At 40.0% G+C, this 26,590-nt stretch overlaps 1 protein-coding gene across 3 annotated transcripts in view; it reads right to left on the minus strand.

Annotated features, from left to right (window-relative positions):
• The window catches only part of OCRL (OCRL inositol polyphosphate-5-phosphatase), a 45,638-nt gene extending 23,176 nt beyond the window's left edge, over positions 1-22,462 (minus strand). For 2 of the 3 annotated variants that reach the window (XM_046673280.1, XM_046673279.1), the window contains exons 1-12: positions 22,250-22,462; positions 21,872-21,951; positions 16,985-17,064; positions 14,341-14,379; positions 6,514-6,624; positions 5,997-6,086; positions 4,885-5,005; positions 4,639-4,800; positions 3,314-3,415; positions 2,679-2,793; positions 1,440-1,556; positions 1,148-1,335 (exon numbers count right to left, since the gene is read on the minus strand). In XM_046673280.1, coding sequence (XP_046529236.1) covers positions 1,148-1,335; positions 1,440-1,556; positions 2,679-2,793; positions 3,314-3,415; positions 4,639-4,800; positions 4,885-5,005; positions 5,997-6,086; positions 6,514-6,624; positions 14,341-14,379; positions 16,985-17,064; positions 21,872-21,951; positions 22,250-22,288 — 1,244 coding nt within the window. In that variant the 5' untranslated portion in view covers positions 22,289-22,462. Of the gene's footprint in view, positions 1-1,147; positions 1,336-1,439; positions 1,557-2,678; positions 2,794-3,313; positions 3,416-4,638; positions 4,801-4,884; positions 5,006-5,996; positions 6,087-6,513; positions 6,625-14,340; positions 14,380-16,984; positions 17,065-17,374; positions 17,399-21,871; positions 21,952-22,249 lie in introns of those variants that run through there. The other variant, XM_046673281.1, reaches the window with a different exon arrangement.
• Positions 22,463-26,590: the final 4,128 nt, after the last annotated feature.

Consider the following 26,590-nt stretch of genomic DNA (forward strand, 5'->3'; position numbering starts at 1 on the left):
ACTACCCTTCCCTATTCTTTCCTCCATTACCCTACTCTCTACTGATTCTAATACCCTTAAATTATGTTTTATTTTCCTACTAATTCCCATTTCAAACCACTTATTCCAAATCACATCACCCTCTCAGAATTTTAATTACCAGTATTAATTTCTTTACAACTAATCATTTTCTACCACCCAATCCATCCCTCAACTGATTTCCATTTCTATCCTTAACTCCCATCCTTCACTAACCTTTCTTGCATATTATGCTACTGATCCATTAGTGTCTTTAAATCTCCACCACCCCTATTCTTAATGAGTCACAGCTATTAAAAAGAATAATGTAGATATACACATACATACTGGCTTAGAAAGAGTTCCACAATAAATAGAATAATATAGTCCTATATAACGAGTATGTGTGCGCTTGTATGTGCATGGAGAAAAGTCTAGAACAGCACTATTCAAAAGAAATACAATTCACATCACAGACGTAATTTTAAATTTTCTAGTAGCTGCATTTAAAAAGTAAAAGAAACAAGTGAAAATAACTTTAACAATAAATTTCATTTAACTCATATACAAATTATCATGTCAACATGTAATCAATATTAAAAAATTGAGATATTTTATAATTTTCCCTACTAAGTCTCTGAAATCCAGGTATATAGTTTATGCTTATAGCACATCTCAATTTGGACTAGCTACTTTCAAGTGTCCAACGGCCACTTTTGGCTACTGGCCATCACATTGGACAGCCCAGTTCTAGAAGAATACACACCAAACTGTTAACTGGTGGTTTCCTTTGGAGACAGGGGCTGGCTGGGGAGAGTAGAGGATAAGAAATGAGAGATTTTTACTTTTAATTTTATCTTTTATCAGAATTACAATGAACATTTCTATTTTATAATAAAAACTGACTCTAAGTGACAGACCCCGGCCAGTATTACTCTTAGATGCTCACTAACAGAACTAACCTTTCCTCCGATAGCAAATCGGATTTCTCTGCCTCAATCAATCTGCTATTCCTCAAAAATTCTCTCTTCTTTGTGACCCCAGCACCTACATGATAATCCCTCACTCCTCACAGTTGTACAATCTCTCATCACGTTTAGTCTCTTCTCATCCCCACGATTCAAAGGCTAAAGGAGACTTGACCACTCACTCATGTTTCATGATGTTCAGCTGCGGGAGAGTCTGATTTGGGACCACAAAACTCATTCTTGCGCAGATGTCCTTATAATCTTGATTCCTTCTCTCAAAGTCCTCCACATGGGCAGCCAGGTGGGAATTGACAATGCAAAAGGTAGTGTTGTGAAATACAAATCTCACAGCTACCCCACCTTTGTTTCCCTGTGAGCAAGAGTAATTATTCATAGTTAGTACAAAGACACAACTAGCAGTTGAACTTCACATGCACACAAATAATAATCAAGCTCATTTCCAAAGTAACTCACCATTTTCCCCATGATTCCAGTTCCAACTGTTTCTGTAGCAATATCGCGGATATATCGCCACTGATCCTTTCTGGCAAATATCAGGAGCATCATCCCAACAAGGCGGACTAGTTGAACCTATGAGTTCCAGGGAGTTAGAAAAGGTTCTTGCTACTACTCTTTGTCACATATCTAACTTCCCACAACTGATTTCCCACCGAGGAGACACAACAATGCCAAAATCTGAATCCAAATCTTCTAATTTCCCAGTGGACTCCATAAAGTGGAAACAAAATTTCTCTGGGGAATCTCTAATTTGGCTCTGACCAGTAAGAGTTAAGTCTTCAGGGACAACGAGTACACTCAGCTCTAGATCCATTATTTTCATCAGTTTTGAGCCTACCAGGAGTAGGCAGCATTAAAAACCCAATTAATAAATATGAAACCTGTATCCCAACTTGTTCTTTTTGCCTCTCCTTCCTGGTTTCTGGTTTCCAATTTCCTAAGAAATTAAAATTTATAAGACAGCAATCCTTTTTACTTTGATTATTTTAAGTCTGTGAACTAGAGCTAGAAATATGTCTGAAAAACGTATTAGTCAGAGACCTATATGAAAGGAACAACATCTTCAGGAGTTTTATTACCTACATCAACTGTTAGAAGATGTGGACAAAAACTACTCAGACAGATGACTCCTTTTAAAGGGCTTAGCAGCCCTGTAATTCAAATAACTCCTGTGGTAGCCTCTACCACGTGCCTTCTAAAGACCAACAAATTGGCCCACCTTGCCAAAGTCAACTTTACTCCTGACTTACAACCAAATTTAGAACTCATTTAAATTTCACGACACCTATTCTTGCTCTGATTCCAAAGCATACCCTACGCACCCACATGCTTCAAATTGCTTTTCTGTTTGAACATTCAGTTCTGACCATGTCAGTGAACAATTTTAATCTTAAACTCTTACTGTACAAATCAGTTATTTTATATGTAATTATTTTGAGCTAATTATTGTTATGAGAATAATAAAATTCTTTTTTTCTCCTAAAAGCTACCTGAGCAATGAAAACAGAGGATCAGAAAGCTTAGGAAAATTTTTTTCTAGGAAATAGGTATAAAGGATTAGTTTGCCATATTTCAATATTACACATGGGGAAGAATTCAACTAAACTGTTCTTTTGGAATAAGTTATAGATAACAGAATAACTTCTAGCAAGTTCTTTTTAGTTGTATACCAAAAAAAGATAATTAGCAGCTTACTTTCTTATACTTGGCTTTGAAATGCAAAGCCCTCTCCACAGCCATGGACCACTCTTGTTCCTTCACAGATTCAAAGTAGAAAAAGGCTTCTGTGCTCAAGTCCAGTTCTTGGAATCTGAGAAAACGAGAGGATGTGAGATCTATACATATCCCATAATTATCTCTGACTACCTCTTGTCCCATTCTCTGAGACATTAGGTGAAAAAAGGAAAGGGAGAGAGAGAAATTTTATAGAACTGCTCTGCTGACCCAGGTGATCAGTACGGACAAGCAGCTTTGTTTTCGAAGACTCTCCACAAGTATATGCACAGGCTATGCAAAACATAAACCAAACACCTCCAAGAGGGATAACAGTGGAGCTTTTCTTATATATAGGAATAGTCACTGTTAGAATTGACCTCAAGCCTCAGTTTCTAAGAACAAAGTTTTCTATGGGTTTCGAGAGGACTAGATGCTTCCTTACACCATTTTAGGTAGCATTCCGTTCTCATCTCACAAATTTGACCTACAAGTTAACTCTCACATACAGTCTACAGTAGGTTTTTATCAAATAGTTAAAAAAAAAAGAGGGCAAAATGTCACATAAACTAACACCAAACATAGAGCCAAAAGGAAAGTGCAGACGTGTTCTTTACCCAATGCAGTAGATATCAGGAGGGCTCGGATCACAGTTCAGCCAAGGTTCTAACCCACTATCTGGAGACTGGCCATTCACGTTCCAAGTTCCAATAAAAAATCTAATACACAATACGAAACAATAATTTGAAAACGAAGGTCAAGTATGAACCAATGGAAATTCTCTCATCACTTCTATACAGGTGTATGTTCAAAATAAGCCAACATAAATTCTCAAAACGTTTTTGCCACACACATAAGAAAAATCTCTTGCACATAGAACACAAAGGCAGTGGGCTTATTCTCTCTAAATTTTACATTAGGTGAACCTACACAAAGGAATCAAGTCTCTATTTAGAAAACACAAAGTGAATTGCTCTACCACATTTCCTTTCAGTTAAACTCCATCCAAACTCATCCTTGAAGGGAGAGCCTGTGGATGCGAAAGAGGTAAGCACATCTAACATGGATAAGTGCTCTGTAAGGAGCTGTAGTTGAATCCAAAAACTCACTTCCCAAAGGACTACAAGGACATCTGTGTAGGAAATTCTGTTGAGGCAGATGTAGTATTAAGGGGGAAAGCAGAAGGGAAAACTCATGACTGTCTTAACTGTTTACATACAAATATAAGCATCATGGGGAATATGAGGAACTGGAAGCTTTAGCATAGGAATATAGTCATGATTGAATTAGAATAAATGAGGCATAATGGGACAGCAGATGGGAGCAGAATCTTGGACTATAAGGGTACATGCTGTTCACAAATAAAGAAAAGCACTGCTGTTTTGCACACTGGGATACACGCCACACCACAGCATGCACCAGACACACTGGGTCCAGAAAAGAAGATATCAGTAAGTAAAGGTGAAATGAAAAATTTAATACAGAGGAAAGAATCCAAGACAGATCTTCCAATCAAGAGGACTGAGCAAAACTTTTTGTAGTTAACCTACCAAAGTATGTTAACATCTAGTAGTAATGGTGGCCTTTAATTTTCCAGTATTGGCGGGAAAAAATCCAGCAGGCCAGACAGATAAACACACTCGCTTATGGAATGTGCTAGGGGATAATTCTCTAGTACATGTAAGCTTGATCTGGTTCTCTAAGAGCGGACAGAAACATTAGTAGACATGGTATCACCAGTGGTTAGAAAATCCAAGGGAAATTGTAGCCTTTCCATTATTTTGGATATGTATGTTATAGACCAGCATAGAGACAAGGGCTTGAATCAGCTGACCATTCCTTTTTATTATACTTTGATTCTTAATTAAGCTAATTAAACTAATACCTTAAATATCAACAGGCCATTTTCTGCTATACCTCAGTAGGCAGAAGAGAGACTAACCTGAAAGTCTGAATGTTGACATAGTCTTTCTCTCGCTTTGCCAGGAGATGTTTGATGAGACCCTCCCGCTGTCCAGACTGGGTATTGGGTACGAAGAGCTTCCGCATGGTGTTGGTCACTTTGGGCTGCTCCTTGTTAGAAGCTTCTTTGTCACGTGGAAGCCTAGCAATAATGAGAAATTCAAAAGTGAAACTGCCTTAAACAGGAAAGTCTCCTACATGGGAAATGTTTTGACATAGGACTTACATTCTATTCACTGAAGGGGGCGGGGGTGGGGGTTCCCGATGAATCCCCATAGGCTGATTTTGTGAATTTATTTTCTTGTCCAAATTCATAGATGAAAAATTATCCTCAAATCCAAGAATCCCTGAAGGACACAGAACTAAGAGTCAAAGGTGGGAAAAGACAACATCCAACTTATCTAGGATACATAAGGCTTTGCTTTGATCAGTCGGGATTTTTTTGGTTTGTTTTTTGGTGTTTTTTTTTTTTTTTTTTTTTTGCTGAGGAAGATTTGCCCTGAGCTAACATCCATTGCCAATCTTCCTCCTTTTTTGGCTTGAGGAAGATTAGCCCTGAGCTAACACCTGTGCCAATCTTCCTCTATTTTGCATGTGGGTTGTCACCACAGCATGGCTGACGAGTGGTGTAGGTCCGCGCCCAGGATCCGAACCTGCAGAGTGAGGCTGCCAAAGCCGAGTGCACTGAACTTAACCACTATGCCACGGGGCTAGCCCCCTCAGTGGTTTTGATTTGATCGCTATTTGCTCAGTGGCATCACCAAACAGAAAGTTATCATAAGGGTAGCAATAACTTAGATTGAGGGAAGAAGCACATCTGTCCCTGAAGGACTGGCATATTAACTAGAACAACAGTAAGTTACATTAATTTGGAACCTGAATAATAAGAGCTAACATTTATTGAAGACTTAGCACAATGCCTGGTTGATACTAAGAGATTATATCATTATCTCAGTTCATTGTCACAAAGACTCCATCAGGTCAGTACTATTAAAAATGTTCCCACATTACAGAAAAAGAAATGAAAGCTCAGAGTTGTTAGGTAATGTGACCAAGGTCATATAACTAGTAAGTCACAGAACTGGGATTCAAACCCAGGCAGTCTGACCCTGGAGCCTGCACTTTTTACCACTCTGCTAAGCTGGCTCCTGAAGAGTTGACGTGCCACAGAAAGGATCAGGAGTGAACATCAGTCAGTGGGCATGGACTCGATAAAGCCACTCCATAGGAGAAAGTGTCTGACACTGACATTAATCCACGTTATCTTATCCATCCAGATAAAATCTATTGACTATGCAATGAACATAGCAACCAGGGAGAAAAGAATCTTTTCAGTACCTGAAAAACCAGAAGGTTTGTCCTTAGTGTCTAATTTCTGGTACCAGCTGGATGAGTCCTTTTGCTCTGGAACAAGAAGTTGTGACTGAGCTGGAGAGAGAAGTGTCATGGTCAGAAACTGGGGAGCCCTCTGTTGAGTGGAATTTACCATAACCAAAAGCCATTCACTCAGCACTCCTCAAATGCAGGGGGCCAGCAGCATTCGTGAATGTAAAGGAAGAGACTAAGAAAATGAGGGCAGATCTGGGATCATTTTGGGGCAGAAGGAGGATTACAGTTTGCACTAAGCTGTCCATACCATGACACTGAAGATTCTGGAAATTGGCTCAGTGTCCTTAAAGCTGAATAGACTTGTTCCCTAACCTATCCCTGGGTTCATTCCTGAAGATAAACAAATCAGCTATCAAGGCTCAAGGGATACGGTACTTTGGCTAACGGCTGCTTGCCTCTGTGTCAGCATGTCAGAATTTCACTCTCATTCAAATAGCAGAAAGAAAACTGCTGAGTCTTGAGTTACCTTCCTGAGCAGCAAGGACCTCTGAGAGGAACTTCAGACAGTGTTCCTCATCAGGGATTTCAAAGCGGCGCTCTCTGGTCCAGTCCCCCTGAACCCGAATTTTGCAGCCACCTAAAAAGAATTGAAATCCATACACATATAGCTATGGAATACAATGTTTTCTTGGGATCATATTCTCACATTAGCAGTTTAACAGACGAAGGTCCAGATCACAAAGATCCCAGACCTCTAATGCAGGAAGCATGTCTGCAGGATCAAGGGATTCGGTGTGGTGGCGGAGGGGGCGAGGCAAACAGGGAAACCTAAGGGGCTGATGAACTGTGTAAAGGAACGGCCCAATGTAGCGATATGACACATACTAAAAAAGTCAGAGTTTTCTATGTTCTGATATATCTCTCAAACATCAATGCAGGGTACTCCAAATTCCAGCAAAAGACCAATTCCCCAAGCACCCTCCTCCCATCTCCTAGCTGGAAATCCCTACCATTTCAAATCCAGATCATATAGTAAGAGTATCTAAAGCATGAAAGGAATAGAGCAAACAGGATGGTTTGTTCCTAGGTTCACATTATACCTAGACAATTGAATTTACAAACTAATTAAAAAAAAGAATAGTGGGATTGATTTGATATATTCTGAAAAGAAGCATCTATACCTCATTACCTCAAGTGGAAACTGTATGTCTTGAATAAACTTATAAAAGTAATATAATGATCTATGTTCAGGAGTGGTCTGGTTCAAGTATGGCCAATTGGAAAACAGTATATAAGTAGAAGCAAAGTTATCTAAGACTTTAGTCTCTTTCGTATATAACAGTCTTCCTTTTTATGATGCTCTCTAGTTATCATCTGTATCAACTGTCTGGATATGGTGATCTAGGAAGCCTATATACTTGTTTATATTCTTATTTTAACTGACTGATTACATATATTGCTTTCCCACACCCCTGGAAACCATCTGCTCCTTGAGAGCAGGAGGCAGGCTGCACATACAGGTTATCCAACACAACACTCTTGATGGTCTCCCAAGGTTGTCTGGGACTGACGGCTTCTCAGGATTCAGGACTTTGAAAGCTAAGACTGGGAAAGTCCCAGGCAAACTGGGATAGTTGGTCACTTTATTGGTGACAATGATGTGAGACTTTACAGACAGAAGGCATTTAATCAATGACTGTTCAATCAGATTCTTTCACACTTGTAAATTACAGATGAGAAAATGAAATGAAAATCCTAGTTTCCTCTGGTGGAAATCCTCTTCTGAACCTTTGACTCTCCTTTTTTCCTTTGCATTTCCTTCAGTTTCTATCTTCAAAGATTTAGTGATCAGAAGAAAGACAAAAATCAACAAAAAAATGAAAAAGAAGGCACCCAAGTAGACTAGAGATAAGAAAATTAATGAGGGTGCCACTGCAAGGAGGAGAAAAAAGAGGGGTATGAATAAAGACTGACAATTAAGAGCAGTCTTGAAGATACAGGGAAAACTCCTTCAGGGCACAAGTAGTACTCCCTTGCTCAAATAATTTATATAAAAAGTAGAAAAAAATTAACAACAGCAGTTTCTATCTGACAGAAACTTAGAACAACACCCCATATTCTCTCTTTCCCACAATCCTTGAAAGATACATTTTAGCAAATATAAAAAATAAACTGACCCATTTAATGAGTAGAAGATTCCAGAAACTGCTTACCAAATAACACTAGATGTTCTCTGACCATGTTGCATGGGAAAGAGGACAAATTACCCTATGACCCAACCTTCTACTCTTCTCCCTTCCAAAACCCCCCGGCCTCTTTGTAATCAGTAAACACTCCTATATCCTCAACTTCTCCTCTAAACATTCCCCGCGTCTCTCGGTAATTCTCAACTGTGAGTGTATTAGAATTACCAGAGGCGTTTTCAGAAAATACTGAACCTGAGCCCCACCCCAGGTCTATAAAACAGAATCTCTGGAGATGAAGCCCAGGCGCTGGTAGTTTTTAAAATACTCCCCAGGTGATTCTAATGTGCACCCAGATTGAAAATCAGAGTCACCTGCACAAACTGGCTGGCCCCTGAGAGTAGCACTCCTCCTGCAGCCCTCTGAAGTGGACGCTTTTAATAGAGTCTCTCACACCCTATGTAATTTAAGACCGGTGTCCTTATTTGTCCTAATGCCATCTCCAGACCATTCCCTCTATTCCTCCCTCAGGAGAAATCTTTTCTCCTTTGTGGCTCACCCACTGGGCTATACCAGCTTCTTCCGTTCCCTCCGCCATGAGATGACCTACCATCCCTCTTAGAAACTTCTGAATCCAGGATTCAATACCTGACTCCTAAGACTTTCTCTCCACTCAAACTCCTGTCTTAATTTTGGGTCCCTTCAAAATTAGCACAGAAAACCCAGGCAACACCTTCAACTTCCTCATCCAATGACCTTGCCCCTCCCATCTCAGCCATCTACTCCCTCAGTCCCAACCGGGACTTCCTCAGTTCCACCCTGGACGTTTCATCACAGAAACACCACCACCTCATAAATCCCTAATCCAAATCTCCCACTCTGACCTATTACTCCTTCCAGCTTACTTGCTCATATGGGAACCTCCAGCCCCTTGATTTCTCCATTTTGTCAATATCCATTCACTCTCTCCTGCTTTCACTTCCCTTTTTATCAAAAAGATGCCATCACCACACTCTGTTGCAAAAGCCCAGAAGTGCCTTAACTATTCTGTTCTTTCACAGCACCTACTGGCTAACTTCCAACCCTCAGAAATCCAACTGCCTTCTCGGTACTTATATCTGAGCAAACAGAGGGAGTAAAAAAAACAAAAACAAAACCACACACAGAGGGAGTAAAAAAAAAAAAAAAACAACACACACAGTAAAACACACACACACCCATCATTATAAACTGACTGCTAACCTCAACCTCATATGGGCCCTCTATGATGGGAAGCAATCTAAGTTCCCATAGTCAACTCGTCTCCTACTACTATCTGGAACAACTATTTCACATCTTCTCATTTATCCTCAATCTTTGGATGCCCTCTTCTCAAGCCCTCTCATTCCAAGCGGATTGCTTCACCTCATACTTCAGAGAAAATGGAAGCCATCACATGGAAACTTACCTGTATTTCTGCACATCTTCTCCTTTCCCTTCTGATACAAGAAAGAAAAGTACTCCTATCACAGGCCACCTTCTCTTTGAATTACAACTCCTCTCATTCTCTTAGGAATCTCACTCTCAACGATCACTCCCTAGACACGTCCTCCCAATATCTTTAACCTCTCCCTTTCATAGGCTCCTTCCCATCAGCATTACATTTAATCGTGTTTTAAATCCTCCCCATTTTAAACACAAAAAAATCTCCTGGACCCCGTATGTCTCTCCGACTCCAGTCCATCTCTATATTCCCCTCTGCAGTCAAATTTCTTTTAAAAACACACAGTTGAGCAAGTGCTCACCTCTCATTTCTCTCTTTAATCCACTCCAATATGACTTTGGCTTCCACCACCCCTCTGATATTGCTTTGATAAGGCCACCAATAACCTCCATATTGCTAAATCCAATGGATACTCTTCAGTCATCTTATTAGACCTATCAGCAGAAATCAGCAGTTGGCCACTGCTTGAAATAGGCTCTTCCAAAAGTTTCTATGATACCATACTCACCTAGTTTGTCTCGCTCTCTCTGGTCACTAATTTTTAGCGCTCTTCAAGGTATCTCCTCTATCTAATCTTTAAAGAGTAGAGTTCCTTAGAGTTCAATCCTAAACCTCTTTTCTCACTCTATATCAGCATTGTCCAATAGAACTTTCTATGATGATGGATGTGTTCTATAACTATGCTGTCCAATATGGTAACTAATGACCACACATGTAATGAGCACTTGAAATGTAACCAGTACAACTGAGGAACTGAATTTCTAATTTAATTTCTCATCACTTTAAAGAGGCACGTGTAACTAGTGGCTACTATACGTGACATATCATCTCGCATGGTTTCAAATACCATCTATGTGATTCTGATCCAGACCTTTCTTCTGAGCTTTACATGCATATATTCAACTGCCAATTTATCTACACTCAAATGTCTCAAAGAAATCTCAAACTAAACATAGCTAAAACTGAATTCATAAACCCCCAAAGGAAACTCATTTCTCCTGCAGTGTTCTTATTTCCCCAAATAGTACATCATCCACATTCATGTCAGAAACCTGGGATTCATCCATGACACTTCTCTTCCTCTCACCCTCTACACCCAAGCCAACCTCTGTTGATTTCACCTCCCCAAACATTTATCAAATCTGTCCACTTCTCTCCATTTCTACTGCCACCATATTCTCCAGCTTAAACTACTGAAACAGCCTCTAACTGGCTTCCACGCAAATGACGACACCCCAGCATAAAATCTCTCATATTCTTCCCATTTTTAAAATCTAAAAATCCAGATTCCTTATCACAGCTTACAAGATCCTACTGGATCTAGCCCTAGCCCATCCTAGCTTGGTGCCCAAGCCTCGTTCCATGTACCCTGGCCTTCCTTCATTTCAAAGAAAATGCCCAGCTACTCCCCAAGTTGGGGCCTTTACATATCTGGTTCCCTTGACCTGGAATACTCATCTCTCCTCCATTTTTACCTGTCTCTTACTTGGCCCCTCTGGTTTCAATTTAAATGTCACTTCTTCAAAGAGGCCTTCCCTTACCACCCTGCCTAATTTAGTTAGTCCTCTTAAAAACCCTTTGTATTTCTCCTTGATAGCATTTATCAAAACTGCAATTATGTAAGTATCTATACCTTATCAGTTTAAAGTCTGTTTCCTGCACTAAGTTTCATGAAGTACCATGGCCATATTGCTTTCTGCTATATCCCTAGAGCCTAGCACAGAGCCTGGCACATTCATATTTTTATAGAATGAATTTATGGACCACAGGCATCTATGCGACACTAGTAGCAAACAGCACAGAAGCAAGAACAAAAGCAGGAGCAGCAAGCTTATCTATGTTGTTCTCTACTGATTCTGCAGCACTTAGAACAGTGCCTGGCAAATAGAAGGCGCTCAACAAATATTTGCTGAATAATGAAAAAATCAGGCAGGGTTTAGTATAATACAGTCCATCAACACGTCAAATAAGGAAGAACAATACAACCATCTCTATAAATACTGAAGACGTTTGATAAAATTCAATAGACATTCACAATTTTAAAAACCACACAAACTTGAAATAAATGCAGTTCCTTAATATGGTTTTAAAAAAACTGTGTCACAACCAAAGGCACTCACAACTAGAATATACAATTATATACTGGGGGGCTTTGGGGAGAAGAAACAAAAAAGAAGATAGATTGGCAACAGTTGTTAGCTCAGGTGCCAATGTGTAAAAAAAAAAAAAAAGTCAAATCAATAGGCAATAATCTCCTCAGCAGTGAAGCACCACTTGAGGCATTCTCACTAAAATCAGGAGCTAACCAAAAATCATCATCATTTAACACTGGTCTCAAAATCCTTGTCTGGGTAATGAGACATGAACCAAAACTAATAGTTACAGCTACTAGAAAGGAGACAAAATTATTATTTGCAGATGGCTAGGGTTGTCTACCAAAACTGAAAAACAAAGCTAAAAAAAATTAAAAATATTTTTCTGTGAAGTGGCTAGATAAAAGATAAATATCTAAAACTCAATAGCTGCTTGGTATAGTAGTAATAAGCAATTAGAAGATAAGAGAAAAAAATTCCCACTGACAATAGCAGCAAACAAATAAAATCTACCATAAAATATTTAACTTACAAATACACGATATATATAAAGAAACTACAAAACGTTACTGAGAGATATAAAGAGAACCTGAATAAGTAGAGGGATATACCATGTCCTTTACAGTGACTTAGTTTTATAAAGGAGTTAATTTAATAAAATTTGGCACATATCTATGGTGAAATACTGGTCATTAAAAATCATGTTTTTAAACAATTTTAAATGACATGGAAAAAGGACATAATATAATGTTAAAAGAAAATGCAGGATAAAAACTACATACAAGCATTCCAAGTATGTAAAAATATAAATAAAAGACTGGAAGGAGATAAATATAAAACTGTTAACTACAGTGGTGATCTCTAGATTGCAGGAACACAATTTTAATTTGATACTTTAAACTTTTCTGAATTTTCCAAATTGTATATAATGAAGATAGATTACCTCCATAATCAGAAAAAAATATTTTAAAATGTTTAATGCCAACATCCACACAATGGGAGAATACACACTTACAGTAAAATCAGGCCTGCCTAACAAACCCAGGCACCAACATCCACACAATGGGAGAATACACACTTACACTAAAATTAGGCCTGCCTAACAAACCCAGTCACCTCTCTTGCAACATACTGTGTACTCTAAAGGTTTACCCATGAAGCCCAAGGATCAAGATAAAATCTGGTTTCAGTGCAAATATTATTAAATGAGCAGAAATAACAAAGGGTTTTACTCAAGTGGTTACTTAACCATTCTCTCCCTATGATCCAGTAACTTGAACTCTGGACAGAGCAACACATGGCTCATTTCTATGTAGGAGAGGCCAACAAAACTAATGCCATAAATTAGGTGTTTATAAGAGAAAAGGCACAGGTCACTTTAACTTTTCAGCTTTGGATCAAATATCTATTTCCACACCAAGAACAGGACATCTTGGTATCTTATTTCAGCAGCAATGTCAGTCACTGCTGAACGGCCTTTGCTCAGAGTTTGCTTTTTCAGTGTTGTTTTTGCCCTCTCCTTTCTAAGCACAATAAGACATAGATATTAAGTTATTTGCTCTCTTGGATAACTGCAGTAGAAGTCAGCAGCTGGGTTTACTTAGCTTTTCAGGATCAGCCCTTAAGACTTCCAAAATCCATGACCAAAGAAAAGAATAATAAAACCGAAATCAGAAAAAGCCTACCTAAACTGTTCAATGGAAATTATTAGTGCCAAGAGAGGGACTGTGTCTAAACAAAATTATGCATAACCCATAGCCCCAAGCCTAAGGGTCAAGTCCCACTCATCCAAGGATTCAACCAAGAGATAAAGGAGCCATTTTGATTTAGATTCATGAGGTCACATACTCTTTTCTGTAGCAACTACAGAATAGTCACAGTAGCATTCAGGTGCCCGTAACAAGTACAATTAGATGATAAACAGAGAACAGCTTGCACAGAAAGTCCACGAAGATTTGCTTCAAACAGATAAAAACGAAAGAATGGAAAGAGTGAGAAGGAAGACCATGTTCCCTCTGATAAAGGGATGCCTTGAGGGGATGGGGCTTAAATAAAAGACCAAAATTGTTTTAAGAAAATAAGATAGGCCTGGTACAAGCAAGGTATCCCTGGTACAAGAGGGACTCTGCAGCCTCCCCAAGTAATACCACAAATAAAGGAAAACATTATGATTTAACATGCAAAAATAAAAAGTGGGTGGGGAAAAAAAAGCTTAAAACATAACAGTAGTTAAAAAAAAACACTCACAAACCTCATGTGCTTTAACATTTTCTGGCCCTTCCTACAATTATCAATTCCACAGCAATGAATTAATTGATAGTAACAATACCAGTAACTCAAAGAAGTTCAGCACTAGAAAATCAGATATTTTCAACTTTTTAAAGATTCTTGCCAGCCACTAGCTTTTTCTTATGCTTAGCCTAAATGTTTTTGGGAGGCAAGGCTAATTTGTATGGCTGCCTTAAGGAAATGGTGAATACAGGATAAGGTGGTAAGATAAAAGATATGCCAAAAAAGGTGTCTTAAATATACAAGTGGGTATTCAAGAAAATATTTGTTGAAAGAAAATCAACTCCATTCAGAAAGATACTCACTGTTTGAAGCTATATCAATCAAAAGAGTTTCTTCCGCTTCTGAAGGAAAAGAAGAAAGAACAGGATCAAGTAAGAGAAAACCATTCATTAAAACCAAAAGTATATGCCTAACTACATCACTGCTTCTCTCAATGACTCCTCCTAGGTCTCAGAACACATTTAAAAAATACTTTGCTTTTTTGTCTACCATTTTTTAAAAAGGATTTTAATAGCACTAGGTTCTAAAGATTATGAGCAACTCAACTAAGAGAAAACTGATCTGAACAAGTAACTGAATGGGACGCCTCAAAGCAAATGAAGGAATGACAAATTAATAGTACAGAATAGAACAATATGTTAATTCAAGTTCTGAAGGTGAGTTTAATTCCCCTCAACTATAACACACTGATTTAATATAATCTAATTCTTATAAAAAGCCCAGGAAGTGACCCCAAAGGCGCAGAGGTGAATTCCATTGTCAACTCAGATCTCGTCTCTGAAAATTTCCCAGGGATCTCATTACCTCGACCCCTGCCCCTTAGAGGAGCAGAGCCTACCTGAAGTTCTTCATCTTCAGGCTACAATTAATACCCTGGGTCCAAGGCCTACCACACCCAACAGGGAAGTATAAAACATGAAATGGGGCAAAGCACAGTCTCTGACTTCAGAGTTCTCTTTTCTCTTGATGGCTCTCCTGGACTTCCTTTCTTTATCTCTAGCGTCTAGACCCAACCCATCTCTTCCTCTCTGCCGTCCCTGGATTTGGCCAACAGCACCAGGTACACTCTCCTGGCTAGCTGAACTCTGGGTACTGACTCCTTGGATTATCCTGGATCTACCTTGGCCAGACGATGTAGTCTCAGCCTTTTCTAGCTCCCTCACAATCCTGGATTGTATATTTGGCTCCGTTATTCAGGAACAACAGAAGCAACTGGTAAGGAACTAAGTTGTCTAACGTTAGAGAATAGTCTCAATACGCTTACTAGCATGATGAAGCAAGGGACAATAGGGCATCAGGACAAAAGTATTATACGTTCACAACTGTTCTTCAGTAACTTTAATTCTTTAAACCTGAGTATTTACAGACTTTTTAAAATAGATGCACGGTTTGGGAAACAGAATGGATGTGAAAACTCAAGGAAGTAACTGTTCCTTTTGTCATGGGGGACTACTGTGTGTGCGCACACATATTTTCCTAGCTTCCAATCTAACAATCTGCCATCTATTTCTTATTAAAAACAATACTAAGAGAAACAGGGTAAAAGAGACGCTAGAAGTAGTACAAAAAGGTATAGCATTAGTAGAACACTAACCTAAAGTCATGTTCTTTGGCTTTCCTCCTCCTTACGAGGCTGGGTATGTAACAAAGGTGCTAGACCATGAAAAGTGAGGTGACCACAGCAACTTACTATGGCATACAGGTGCCTTGGTCATTATGTCCCTCTCATACCAGGCAGGCTAAATGTCTACGACTTCCTTCTTCTATACGATGTGGATACTATTCATTGTGGGTATTTTTAATACTTAACACATGCTGTATTAAGAAGTCATACCCATTTAGTATTTCTACTTACAGTAATAAATCCTAAGGAAATAAGAGATGTGCAGTAAGATTTATGTACAGAGATGTTCATCACATTACTATTTATACTAGTGAAAAATAACCCAAATGTCAAACACAGGGGAATAATTATGTTATGGGCCATTCATAAAATGGAATAGTATAGTTATTAATAGCATGGAAAAGCACTCATAATATGATGGCATGTGGCACAAAACACTACATATAGTATGAGTCCCACTCACCCTAAAAGTTACATGTGTAGAAAAAAGGAAAATGTTAGGTGTTTATCTCTGAAGGATGGAAATTTACTTATTTTCTTTATACTTGTCTGTTCTTTCCAAACTTTTTATGGTATATATATTACTTTTGTGATCAAAAAAGTTCAGTGTAGTTTAAGAAAGAACGCATGCAAGGTAGGATTCAAGTTTTTCAAGAAGCTACAGCTGATACAGAATGCTTCTGTCTGATGAAGCCAATGGAGCCACTGGAAACATAAGGCATTTGTTCTCTAGTAATCAATTTCCTTTCTAGAGCAATGTGAGATGACAGAAGCAACACCTCCTACACAAAACCTCCCAATTTTTGAGTCTCATTGTAGCAGATGAAACAACAGATGATCTGTTCTCTGTCTCCAAATTTGAGGGCAGGAAGCCAAATATTTCCTCCCCAGAGTCAATTTTCTTATGATTCAACAATGTCAAGGTTAGAGATTCAGCACAATTGAATATAAGGTATTACAGTTTGGCAAGGCATGTTACCAATTGTTTTAATTTCAAATAGTGTGGGGAGAAAGTGCTGAATGTGTGTGAAGCCAAGCAACCTTGAAACTCTACAATGAGCAGTGTGTCAGTTAAACACAAGGATGTCATTTAAATCCACAAATATATATATATATATATATTTTTTTCAATATAATCATTCAGCACTCTTTGACAAAGCATTCATCATCTTCTCAATGGTAGGTTAGTAATGTTATCTTTTTATGCAAAGAGTACTACATTTCATGTGCAGTGACAAATTTAAAATATGTATGGTATCACACAATGCAATAATGACCAAGGAAAAACATCATAAAACTAGCTAAGCAATTAAAGCTAGTACCTTGAACACATCTAAAGTGGCTATTTATAGGAATGATATCTTGAACATGCTGTTCCTTCTCGTGCAACTGGATTATTAACCTAGGAAACAGAAGAATGCATCAACGAATAGCTACTGAAAAACCCAAACATTTAACAACAAAATACACTGCTATATTGTTTTACACAAATCTAGTCTGTATTTATTAGACTTGTTATATCTCGATCTCTGGATCTGAGCATTGTGACAAGTAGATGTTGCTCTAGGTCTAAAAGGATATTAGTGGTGATCAGTATTTGAATACCGACACTGTCCTATGCCATAAAGAACATATAACAGTCTATGTCTTAAAAACAGCTTACAATCTTATGAGCATGAATTACAGTGAATACACCTTCAGAGTATGCATACCAGAGTGAAGAACTAGTAGCTAGGTGTGAACTCCACGAGGGCAGGGACTACAGTTGTCTTCACCATAGGATTTCCAGCACTTAGCACAGTGCCTGGCACACAGCAGTTCCTCAAGTTTGATGAAATGAATTAGAAATTTCATAAATTAGTCTTCCAATTATATTCCCACGGCTTTTATCAAAGAATGGTTCTATCTCTTCAAACAAATATACAGGTTCATGGAGAATTTAGGGGAGGTTCCCAGCCAGCTGGATGGCTCAAAATAACCCCAGTGACCAACAAAGTAGCAGATATCACCAGATTGCCTTTACATCCCTTGTGTTTTTACTCTGGTTTCCAACTTCATGCTGGGTTTTTTTTTTGAGGAGAGATTGTCCCTGAGCTAACATCTGTTGCCAATCTCCCTTTTGTTTTTTCTCCTCCCCTAAAGCCCCAGCACATATTGGTAAATCCTAGTTGTAAGTCTTTCTAGTTCTTCTATGTGGGATGCCGTCACAGCACGGTTTGATGAGTGGTGCGTAAGTCCACGCCTAGGACGCGAACCGGTGAACGCTGGGCCGCCAAAGCTAAGCACGCAAACAACCACTTGGCCACAGGGCCAGCCCCTTCATGACGCTATTTTTAGGTAAACATGACGGAAGAACTTGGCCCCCCAGTATGAAATGTGAGACTTCTAAATTCCTATGTACTCCTGAAATGTTAATTTCCATTTACTGCTTATCCTTAGTCGCCCAGGATCAAGGTATAATCTACTGGTAAGTGGCTTTTCTGAACATCTCCTAGCTTCCCCCAAATCAAGCACTCTTCAGGTGGTTCTTTTTGCCAGGAACACTCTTCTTTTCTTCCTGAGACTCACCTCAAACATCAGCTCCCCTGTGAAGCTTCCCCCACACCCCCTAGCAGAACCAGTGGGCCTCATCCTCTTTGCCTGCTCCTGTAATAGAGCACTTACACACTCCATTACAGTTATATTTATTTTCCTCACTGATTGGAGCTCCTTGAAAGCAAGGACCCTACCGTATTCAGTTTTGTCTCCTGCCTAATAGATGCTCAATAAATATTGGTTGAATAAACTAGCTTAATCAAGCTATAAACAGAGATGCATTTCTAAATACAACCATTCAACTTCTGTCATTAAAAATGTCATTGTTTTGAAGCGTTGGATTTCTGTTTTGTTGTCTCTTGGGAGGCTTGTTGTTTTAGCTTTTAGAATTTTTTTTTTCAAATGTGTTAACTTTGAAGGAGACAACTGGGGGCAAGGAATAGCTTAGAACTAAGTGAAATAAAAGTATTAACGCTGTCTTTCTGCTCTGATCCTGTTTGTCTAATTTGCTGGGGTTTCTATTTTAGGTGACTAAGAGGAATATGGGGCAGGCCCCTTTCATCCTGCAAAGTTCCTTTATCGAGCAGAGTCCTATAAATCCAGATGGAGACCAGAAACTAGATAAAAGACTGACAAAGCAAGGGTCAAGGAGGAAGAGCTTATTTTGAGGAAAATGAACACAAAACCAATATAATCTCAAAGTAACGTAGACTAAAAATGCTGCTGACCACTAGTGGTAAAGCTTCAAATGGACCGTGTTGTTAAAAACCATCACAAAAAAGACAACATGGATGGACCTTGAAGGCAGTTTGCTAAGTGGAATAAGTTAGACAGGGAAAAACAAATACTGTGTGATCTCCCTTATACGTGGAATCTAAAAACAACCAACCAACCAAACTCATAGATACAGATTGGTGGTTGTCAGAGGTGGGGGATGGGGGTGGGCAAAATAGATGAAGGAGGTCAAAAGGTACAAACGGCCAGTTATTATAAGATAAATAATTCATGAGGCCATAAGGAACAACATGACTATAGTTAATAATACTGTAATGTATATTTGAAAGTTGCTAAGAGAGTAAATCTTAAAAGTTCTCATCCCAAGAGAAAAAAAAAGGAACTACGCATGATGATACATATTAACTAGACTTACCGTGGTGATCATTTTGCAAACTATACAAATACCAAATTATGATGTTGTACACCTTAAACTAATATTTTATATGTAAATTACATCTCGATAAAAGAAGAAATGCACCCCTCCCCCCAAAAAAACCCACCACAAAACAAAGATAAACTGGGAATTTAAGTCAATTCTACAAGTATTTATTGAATATCTATTATGTCTTAGTAACCGTAGCAAGAGAGAGGACTAAGAATAAGCATAAAAATTCTACCTAAGTGTACTCATTCCTTTCAGAACAGAAAGATGAAAAGTAATAGACATATAGCAAAACAATGGAAATAAGAATTTGGTAGTTGTCAGACGGAAAAGAGTCACAAATTGTGACTGCAGACTCAGCATTATCCCTAGGAAATACTTTGATTTGTTCAAGGAAGGTTAAAGATGAAACAACAGGTTGTGTCATAATCCATTTTCCTGGAAAAAAATGAATGTTAGTGTTTGATTCTTTGTTTCCAAAAAAAACAATTTTTAATTGTAATGTTAGTCTGGCAAGTAAATTTCTCCTATGCTCAATAGCAGGAACCACGGAACTAAAGATTAAATAGGCTTCAAATTCAAGGATAAAAACCCAAAAGTTAAAAAGTTCTGGACACCCAAGTCAGAGAAGGCACCCAAGAAACAAGAACCTGAGGATTATAGATAGTATGATAGTATTAGGGGTCTCCAATAAATGATTTCAAAAGAAACTTCTCAGACAATGTAATCCTGAGATATGTTACATGGGTTCATATCTCAGCTATGCTACTTCCCAACTGCGAAGGAGTGACTTAACCTCTTTGTGCCTTCATTTCTATATCTAGAAAAGGGGGGTGATGATATGACTATTTCACAGGAACTCTCATGTGAGGGTTAAATAAACTAATTTATGAAAAGTGCTTAGAAGAGTACCTGGTACATATCAAGCCATTAAGTATTAGATGTTGCTATTCTCCCATAACTTACAAAGAACTGGAACACAAGAATTGGATTTCTCTGTGAGGAGGACACAAATAGTCAGGAGAGCTACCATCCTTTAAAAGTTCTTCTGGTACAAGAGTCCAGATAGAAAGGGATATTTATCTCAAGGCCGCTGCTCACTCCTTTATTAGTTGAATAGAATTACAAACATAGTGAACCAGGGGACCAAATCCCTGGCTGCGGTCATCTCTACAATGTAGCTATTTTATTCAATCCTCTTCATTTTGTTTTTGACAGGAGAGGAAATCGAGGCACAAATGTTTACTCATTTGCCCAAGGGGGTCACATCTGTCCAATCCGTTCTAGCCTTTGGAAGCGGCAGTGGTGTTCCACTTTTCAATTCACTTTTCTGTTAAATTTACTTTTCTTAAATTGGTCCTTCAAGGTTTGGTGAAATCTGGGAAAAGTGATATGAGTTTCCCACATCAACAGAACCGACCAGGCAGGAGCTGGGGAAGAGCTACTTCACAGAACCAGCCAATGTCCAGTTACAGTGTCACCAAGAGTCTCAGAAAAGGGCAGGATAGGCCAGTGGGAATTTCTTCTGTGTAAATTAGACACCATAGACACAGACTGACCGGACAATCTAAAAGCGGGGACTGAGAAAAATTGTTTTTAGGCAGAATCCAATGTTGGCAGATGGCAGGATTTAAGTGATCAACAATTTTTAAACTCTGATGTCAAGAAACCAGTGAATAACCAAAGGAGGCGGCTTGGGCACACAAGGAGAGGGGCCTCTGACATACTGTGGTCACCATGGATACTTTCAAGATGAGGCATTAGTGGTAAGGGAGTGAGATCAGTAACTATGGTGATAGCTTATCAAAATAATCTTTTGATGCATCAGTCAACAGTACTTACTGAGCTCGTATGTGCAAGGCAGAGTGGAAGGTAACACACTGATAAAGTGCCAAATGTCGTTTATATTTCTACACATTTCATTATTTTTTCTAACAGTCAAGTCAATAAGTGAGGCAGTTACTGGCCTACACTAAACCATTACTGAATTAATGACTATGCCTTCAAGCAAGTGGAATAAGGGGGTGGGGAGAGTGGAGGAACCAGTTGAATGGGGTTAAGAAAAGGCACTTCTGTAAGGTTAATAATGAAGCGTTTCTATAGCACTTTTCCTTTTTGTAAACCACTTTCGCATTTATTATTCTCCCAGTTAAAACTCCAAAGGCTATAAGGTAAGGCAGTTAATGTTTTTATTTAACTGATGAGGCCCAGAAAGCTTTATTGACTTGCCCAAGGTTACACAACATGTGTCAGCTGCAGAGGCTGGAACAAAGAACCCAGGCTTCCTGCTTCCCCGCCCATTGAGTCTTCCCACTGAGCCACACTGCCAGGAGCAATCCAGCAGCTTGGAAGTTGGGGAGAAAGCCCCGTGGTTAAACCACTTGCACTTGACACCTGGGCCTGAACCTGTTGCCCGCGCGGCCTCAGTGGGAGGACGGTGGGTGGCTTGTCGCGGTTTGGGGTTGGGAGGTAATGGCAGGCTCCCCTCCTCTGTGGGAATCAGGTGGTTACTTACTCATATTGCCCGTTCCTCTGGGCTAGGGTCAGAGCGCAGGGCTCCCGGAGAGGACCCTTCATCTCCATACCCTCGACAGTATGCGGGCGCTAGTCAAGGGTCTCTTTTAGAAGCGCAGCCAGGGAAGGGTGGCGCGGTGCGGGGTGGTGGGAGGCTCTCGCCCCCTGCCCGCCCCCCGCCCCCCTCCACTCCTCCCCATTCCCCTCCTCCCTCCCCTGTACCAGAGGCAGCGCCTCCCACGCCCGCCTCCCTCCCCCGCCCCGCCCGGCCTCCGGGCCTGGCCGCCCCCGCTCCCACCCCACCAGCCGTGGCCTCAATCTCTCCGACCCCCACCCGCCGCCCGCGCGGCCTCCCCTCCCCCTTCTCTCGGGCGGATACGGCAAGGGGCTGGGCTCCGACCGGGAGCGGCGGCTCCATCCGGGCGGCCTCCGGGCTCAGCCGGGCTGCGGACTGCGGGCGGATCCGACGACGCTGGCCCCCGCGTCCGTACACCCGCCCGCCTCGGCGGCGCGTCGTGCGAGGAGCGGCTCAGCGCCGGGCGCCGGGAGCCAGAGCCGGGAGCCGGGAGCCGAGAGCCTGACCCGAGAGAGAGCGGCGCCTCGCGCCCCCGCCAGTTTTCCAGGCCGCCGCAGAGTCCGCCCCCTGTGGCCAAGCTGCGGCACTGCAGCGAGAGACCCGACGGACCGAGGGCGTCTCGACCACGTCCAGCAAGGAATATGTTTCAAGTGCTGCCTGTGACACCGAAATTCTTCTGGGCACTTTGAAGATTGCCGCAGAAACAAAACACAGTCACGCCTATTATGGAACTCAAAGGCGTTGGGCCAATAGGACCCACATCATCCATTCAAAAAATCCTTATTATGGTTGACATGCGCCGGGCTGGTTATCCTCCCTCTCAGATGTTCTCCCCTTTCTCTTCCACCTCCTAAATCGGAAACATCTCCAAAGTTCAGACCTTTGCTCTTCCTTTGCAGCCCCTCTAGGTCACCTCTAAGCAGGCAACGCCCAAATATATATCCTGGACCGGGACCCTTTGCCTAGTATACCCCACTGTTGACAACACTGGATGACAAAACTAACTCATCATCATTTCACACAGCCACTCAGGCTTGAAACTTCAAAGCCATATGCTTTCTTCCTCGCTCCTAATTTCTCTGTATCCCATCAGTCAACAAACCTTGCTAATGTTTTCTTTGGAATTACTTTTTGATTCCTTGTTTTCTCTCCATTGACACTGCTATCACTTTATTATTAGCCTTTGTGACATCCCCTTTGACCATTTTACATGAGAATATGTACAGAAGTTCAGCAGTGGAACTCAAGCATACGATTTATGACATAAGTCATAAGAATATTCTTCCCAAAGTAACACTTCAATTGTGTTTTTCATTTGCTCGAGAATCTACAGTGGATTAACTATCAAGACTGATTTTAAACCTATGGTAATTAAGACAGTGTGGTATGGAGCAACATAGACCAATGGAACAGAATACAGAGCCCCCAGACAGACCCAAACAAAGATGGAAAGTTGATATGCAACATATGTGACCTTTCAAATCAGTGAGGAAAGAGTGGATTATCCACTAAATGCTGCTGGGACTCTTGATCATCCATATGGAAAATTATAAAATTAGCTCCCTACCTCACACCACAGAAGAAAAATTCAGTTCCAGGTGGATTCCAGATCTAAATGTGAAAAGCAAAACTTGACAACTTTCAGAGGAAAACAGGAGAATATCTTTATGCGCTTGGAATAGGGAATGAAAATGACTATTTAAGACACTAGACAACACAAAAATAAAGGAATTGATTGCTACGCTTAACTATATTAAAATTCAAGACAACATAAACAAGTTAAAAGACAAGCCACAGATTGGGAGAAGATACTTTCAATGCATATAACTGACAAAAGATAACCTATGAGGTTCTATACTTCTAGCTGTCATCACCTATCTGATTTCCTTTCCCACCACTCTCTCCAACTCCTGCTGCTTAGTCACACTGCTCCTTGCTATTCCTAGGACTTGCCAGGCACACTCTTGCCTCAGGGACTTTGAACTTGCTGTTCATTCTGCCTGCACTCTCACCTCCTTCAGGTCTTTTCTCAAATGTCACTTTCTCAGTCAGGCCTTCCTAGACAACTTTATTTAAAATTGCAGTTCAACAATTTCCTTTCCCACGCCCATACACACATGCTACCCACCCCTCTTCCCTGTTTATTTTTCTCCAGAGCATTTATCATTAGCCATTATTCTATCTTACTTCGCAATTTTGTTTACTGTTTACCTTTCCCCACTAGAATGAAAGTTCCATGAGGGCATGGATTTTTGTCCGTTTTGTTCATTGCTGCATTCCTAGTGCCTGGAACCATTCCTGAAACAAAGTAGATGCTAGAAAAATATTGATTAAATGAATGAATGAATGAGTATCCAGAATGTACAAAAACCCCTATAAATCAATGAGAAAAAAAGACCCAAATGGCCAATAAAGACATGAAAGGATGATTTACTTCATTACAATTCAGGGAAACTGAAAATTAAAACTATGAGATACCATTTCACAACCGTCGGGTTGGCAAAAACTTCAAAATTCAGACGACATCAAGTGTTGCCGAGGATGTAGAACAGATAGAACTCCGATCACTGCTAGAAGGAGTATAAGTTGGCAGAACTGCTATGAAGAGCAACGTGACATTGTATAATAAAGTTGGATAGGGAATACCCTTCAGAAAGTCCATTTCTAGCTACAGACCTGGGCAAAATTCTAACCTTTGTGCACTAGAAGACATGTAAAAGAATGTTCATTGCAGCATTATTTGTAATCTCACCAAAAAAGGAAGCAAATTAAATGTCCATCAGCAGGGGAATGGATGAATAAATCATGGTATTCATGAAGTTTAATACTATTTCAAAATTAAAAGGAGTAACTCAAGCTTGATGTATTAACGGAGTTAAATCTCAAAAATATAATGTTGAGCATAAAGAGAAAATTGCAAAACATGTATGGTATACCATTTATATAAAGTCTGAAAATATTATCTGTTGCTTATGGCTACATAGATATACATAATAGTAATAGTATATAAATCATGAAAGGGCATGATCATCACCAAATGCAAGGGCGAGAGAGGATTGACACTGGAGAGCGGACTACAGGGAACATCAACTGTATCTGTAATATTTATTTCTTTAAACACAATCTGAAAGTTGATGTTGCAAGATTTGCTAGAACTAGGTTGTGGGTACATATATGTTATCCTGTGTACTTTCTAGCATTTTAAATTGTTTGTAATCAATGAAAATGAAAAACAAAGAAATAATATGTAGGGGAGGGTTAGCGGTGTCAAATGTTGAAAACAGGACAAGGAAAATGAGGACTGAGAGACTTTCTCTGGGTGTATCATGGAGTTCACTGGAGACTGTTAAATAAGTGGTTTCAATAAGTGGTCAGGGTAGAAACAAGATGACAGGGTATTGAGAAGGGACTGTATCATGAGCAAACGGAGACGAGAGACCACATATCGAAGAAGTTTGGAAGCAAAAAGGAGTGAAATACAATTTTAATTAAATTAGAAGAGTCAAAGAGAAATACTTACCAAAACTTGAAGCCACTTTAAAGCCATGAGAAGGAGCTAGCAAAGAAGGGGACATTTAAGGTATTAGAAGAGGGAAGCAGAAAGGTTGCAAGAAAAATCCCTCAGTAATTGGGAAGGACGAGCATCCAAGGTGCAGATGGAGGAATCAACCTTAGAGAAAAGGAGAGAGAGTTCTTCCTCCGAGTCTACAGTATCCCCAGCACCCAACACAGTGCCTGGCATATAGTGGGGTACTCAAATATTTGCTGTAAAGAATAAGAGGTTGTGAAGAATGGAAATACATTGAGGTGAGGACACTAAAGACTGTGGAGAAACTCTCACAGGGGAGGTGATGATTTGCTCAAAAAAAAGTAACAAGTGGATGTAATAACAATAATAATAATACCGGTGGCTAACATTGAATACTCATGCGACAGACACTCTCCTCATGGCTTTACGTACATACTTTCATTTAATCCTCCTGAAATCCCTGTAAAGTAGTAATCTTATCGTTTCCACTGTAAAGATGAGACAACTGACACTCAGAGAGGTCTAGCAACTTGCCCGTTAGTTAGTAAATGGCAGAATCAGGACTGAAACTTTTGTCTGACTCTAAAGCCCTACCTTTTTTTTTTTAAAAGATTGGCACCAGTGCTAACATCTGTTGCCAATCTTTCTTCTTCTTCCTCCCAAAGACCCCAGTACATAGTTGCATACTCTGATTGTGAGTGCCTCTGGTTGTGCTATGTGGGACGCCCCCTCAGCATGGCCTGATGAGCGGTGCCATGTCCACACCCAGGATTCGAACCGGTGAAAACCTGGGCTGCCGAAGCAGAGCGTGTGAACCCAACCACTGGGCCATGGGGCCTGCCACTAGACTCCTAGCTTTTCAACTAACACATTACGCTGTTCATGCAATATTAACAGTAGCAACACTAAGTGTTTATTTAGAACCTTCTATGTGCCAGGCACTATGGTAACTGCTCTACCTGAGTTATCACATTTAATCTGATGAAATTGAAGTTAGATGCAGAGGGTTTGGGAACTTGAATAAGGCAGAGAAGGAGGGAACAGGCACTGTTGGAGACTGACAGTGAATCCAGAAAAGTTAATAAAGGGTTTTAGAACAACAGAGAAAGCCCAAC

The sequence above is a fragment of the Equus quagga genome, chromosome 10, assembly GCF_021613505.1.
Source record: "Equus quagga isolate Etosha38 chromosome 10, UCLA_HA_Equagga_1.0, whole genome shotgun sequence".
In the NCBI taxonomy this organism is placed as follows: Eukaryota; Metazoa; Chordata; class Mammalia; order Perissodactyla; family Equidae; genus Equus; species Equus quagga.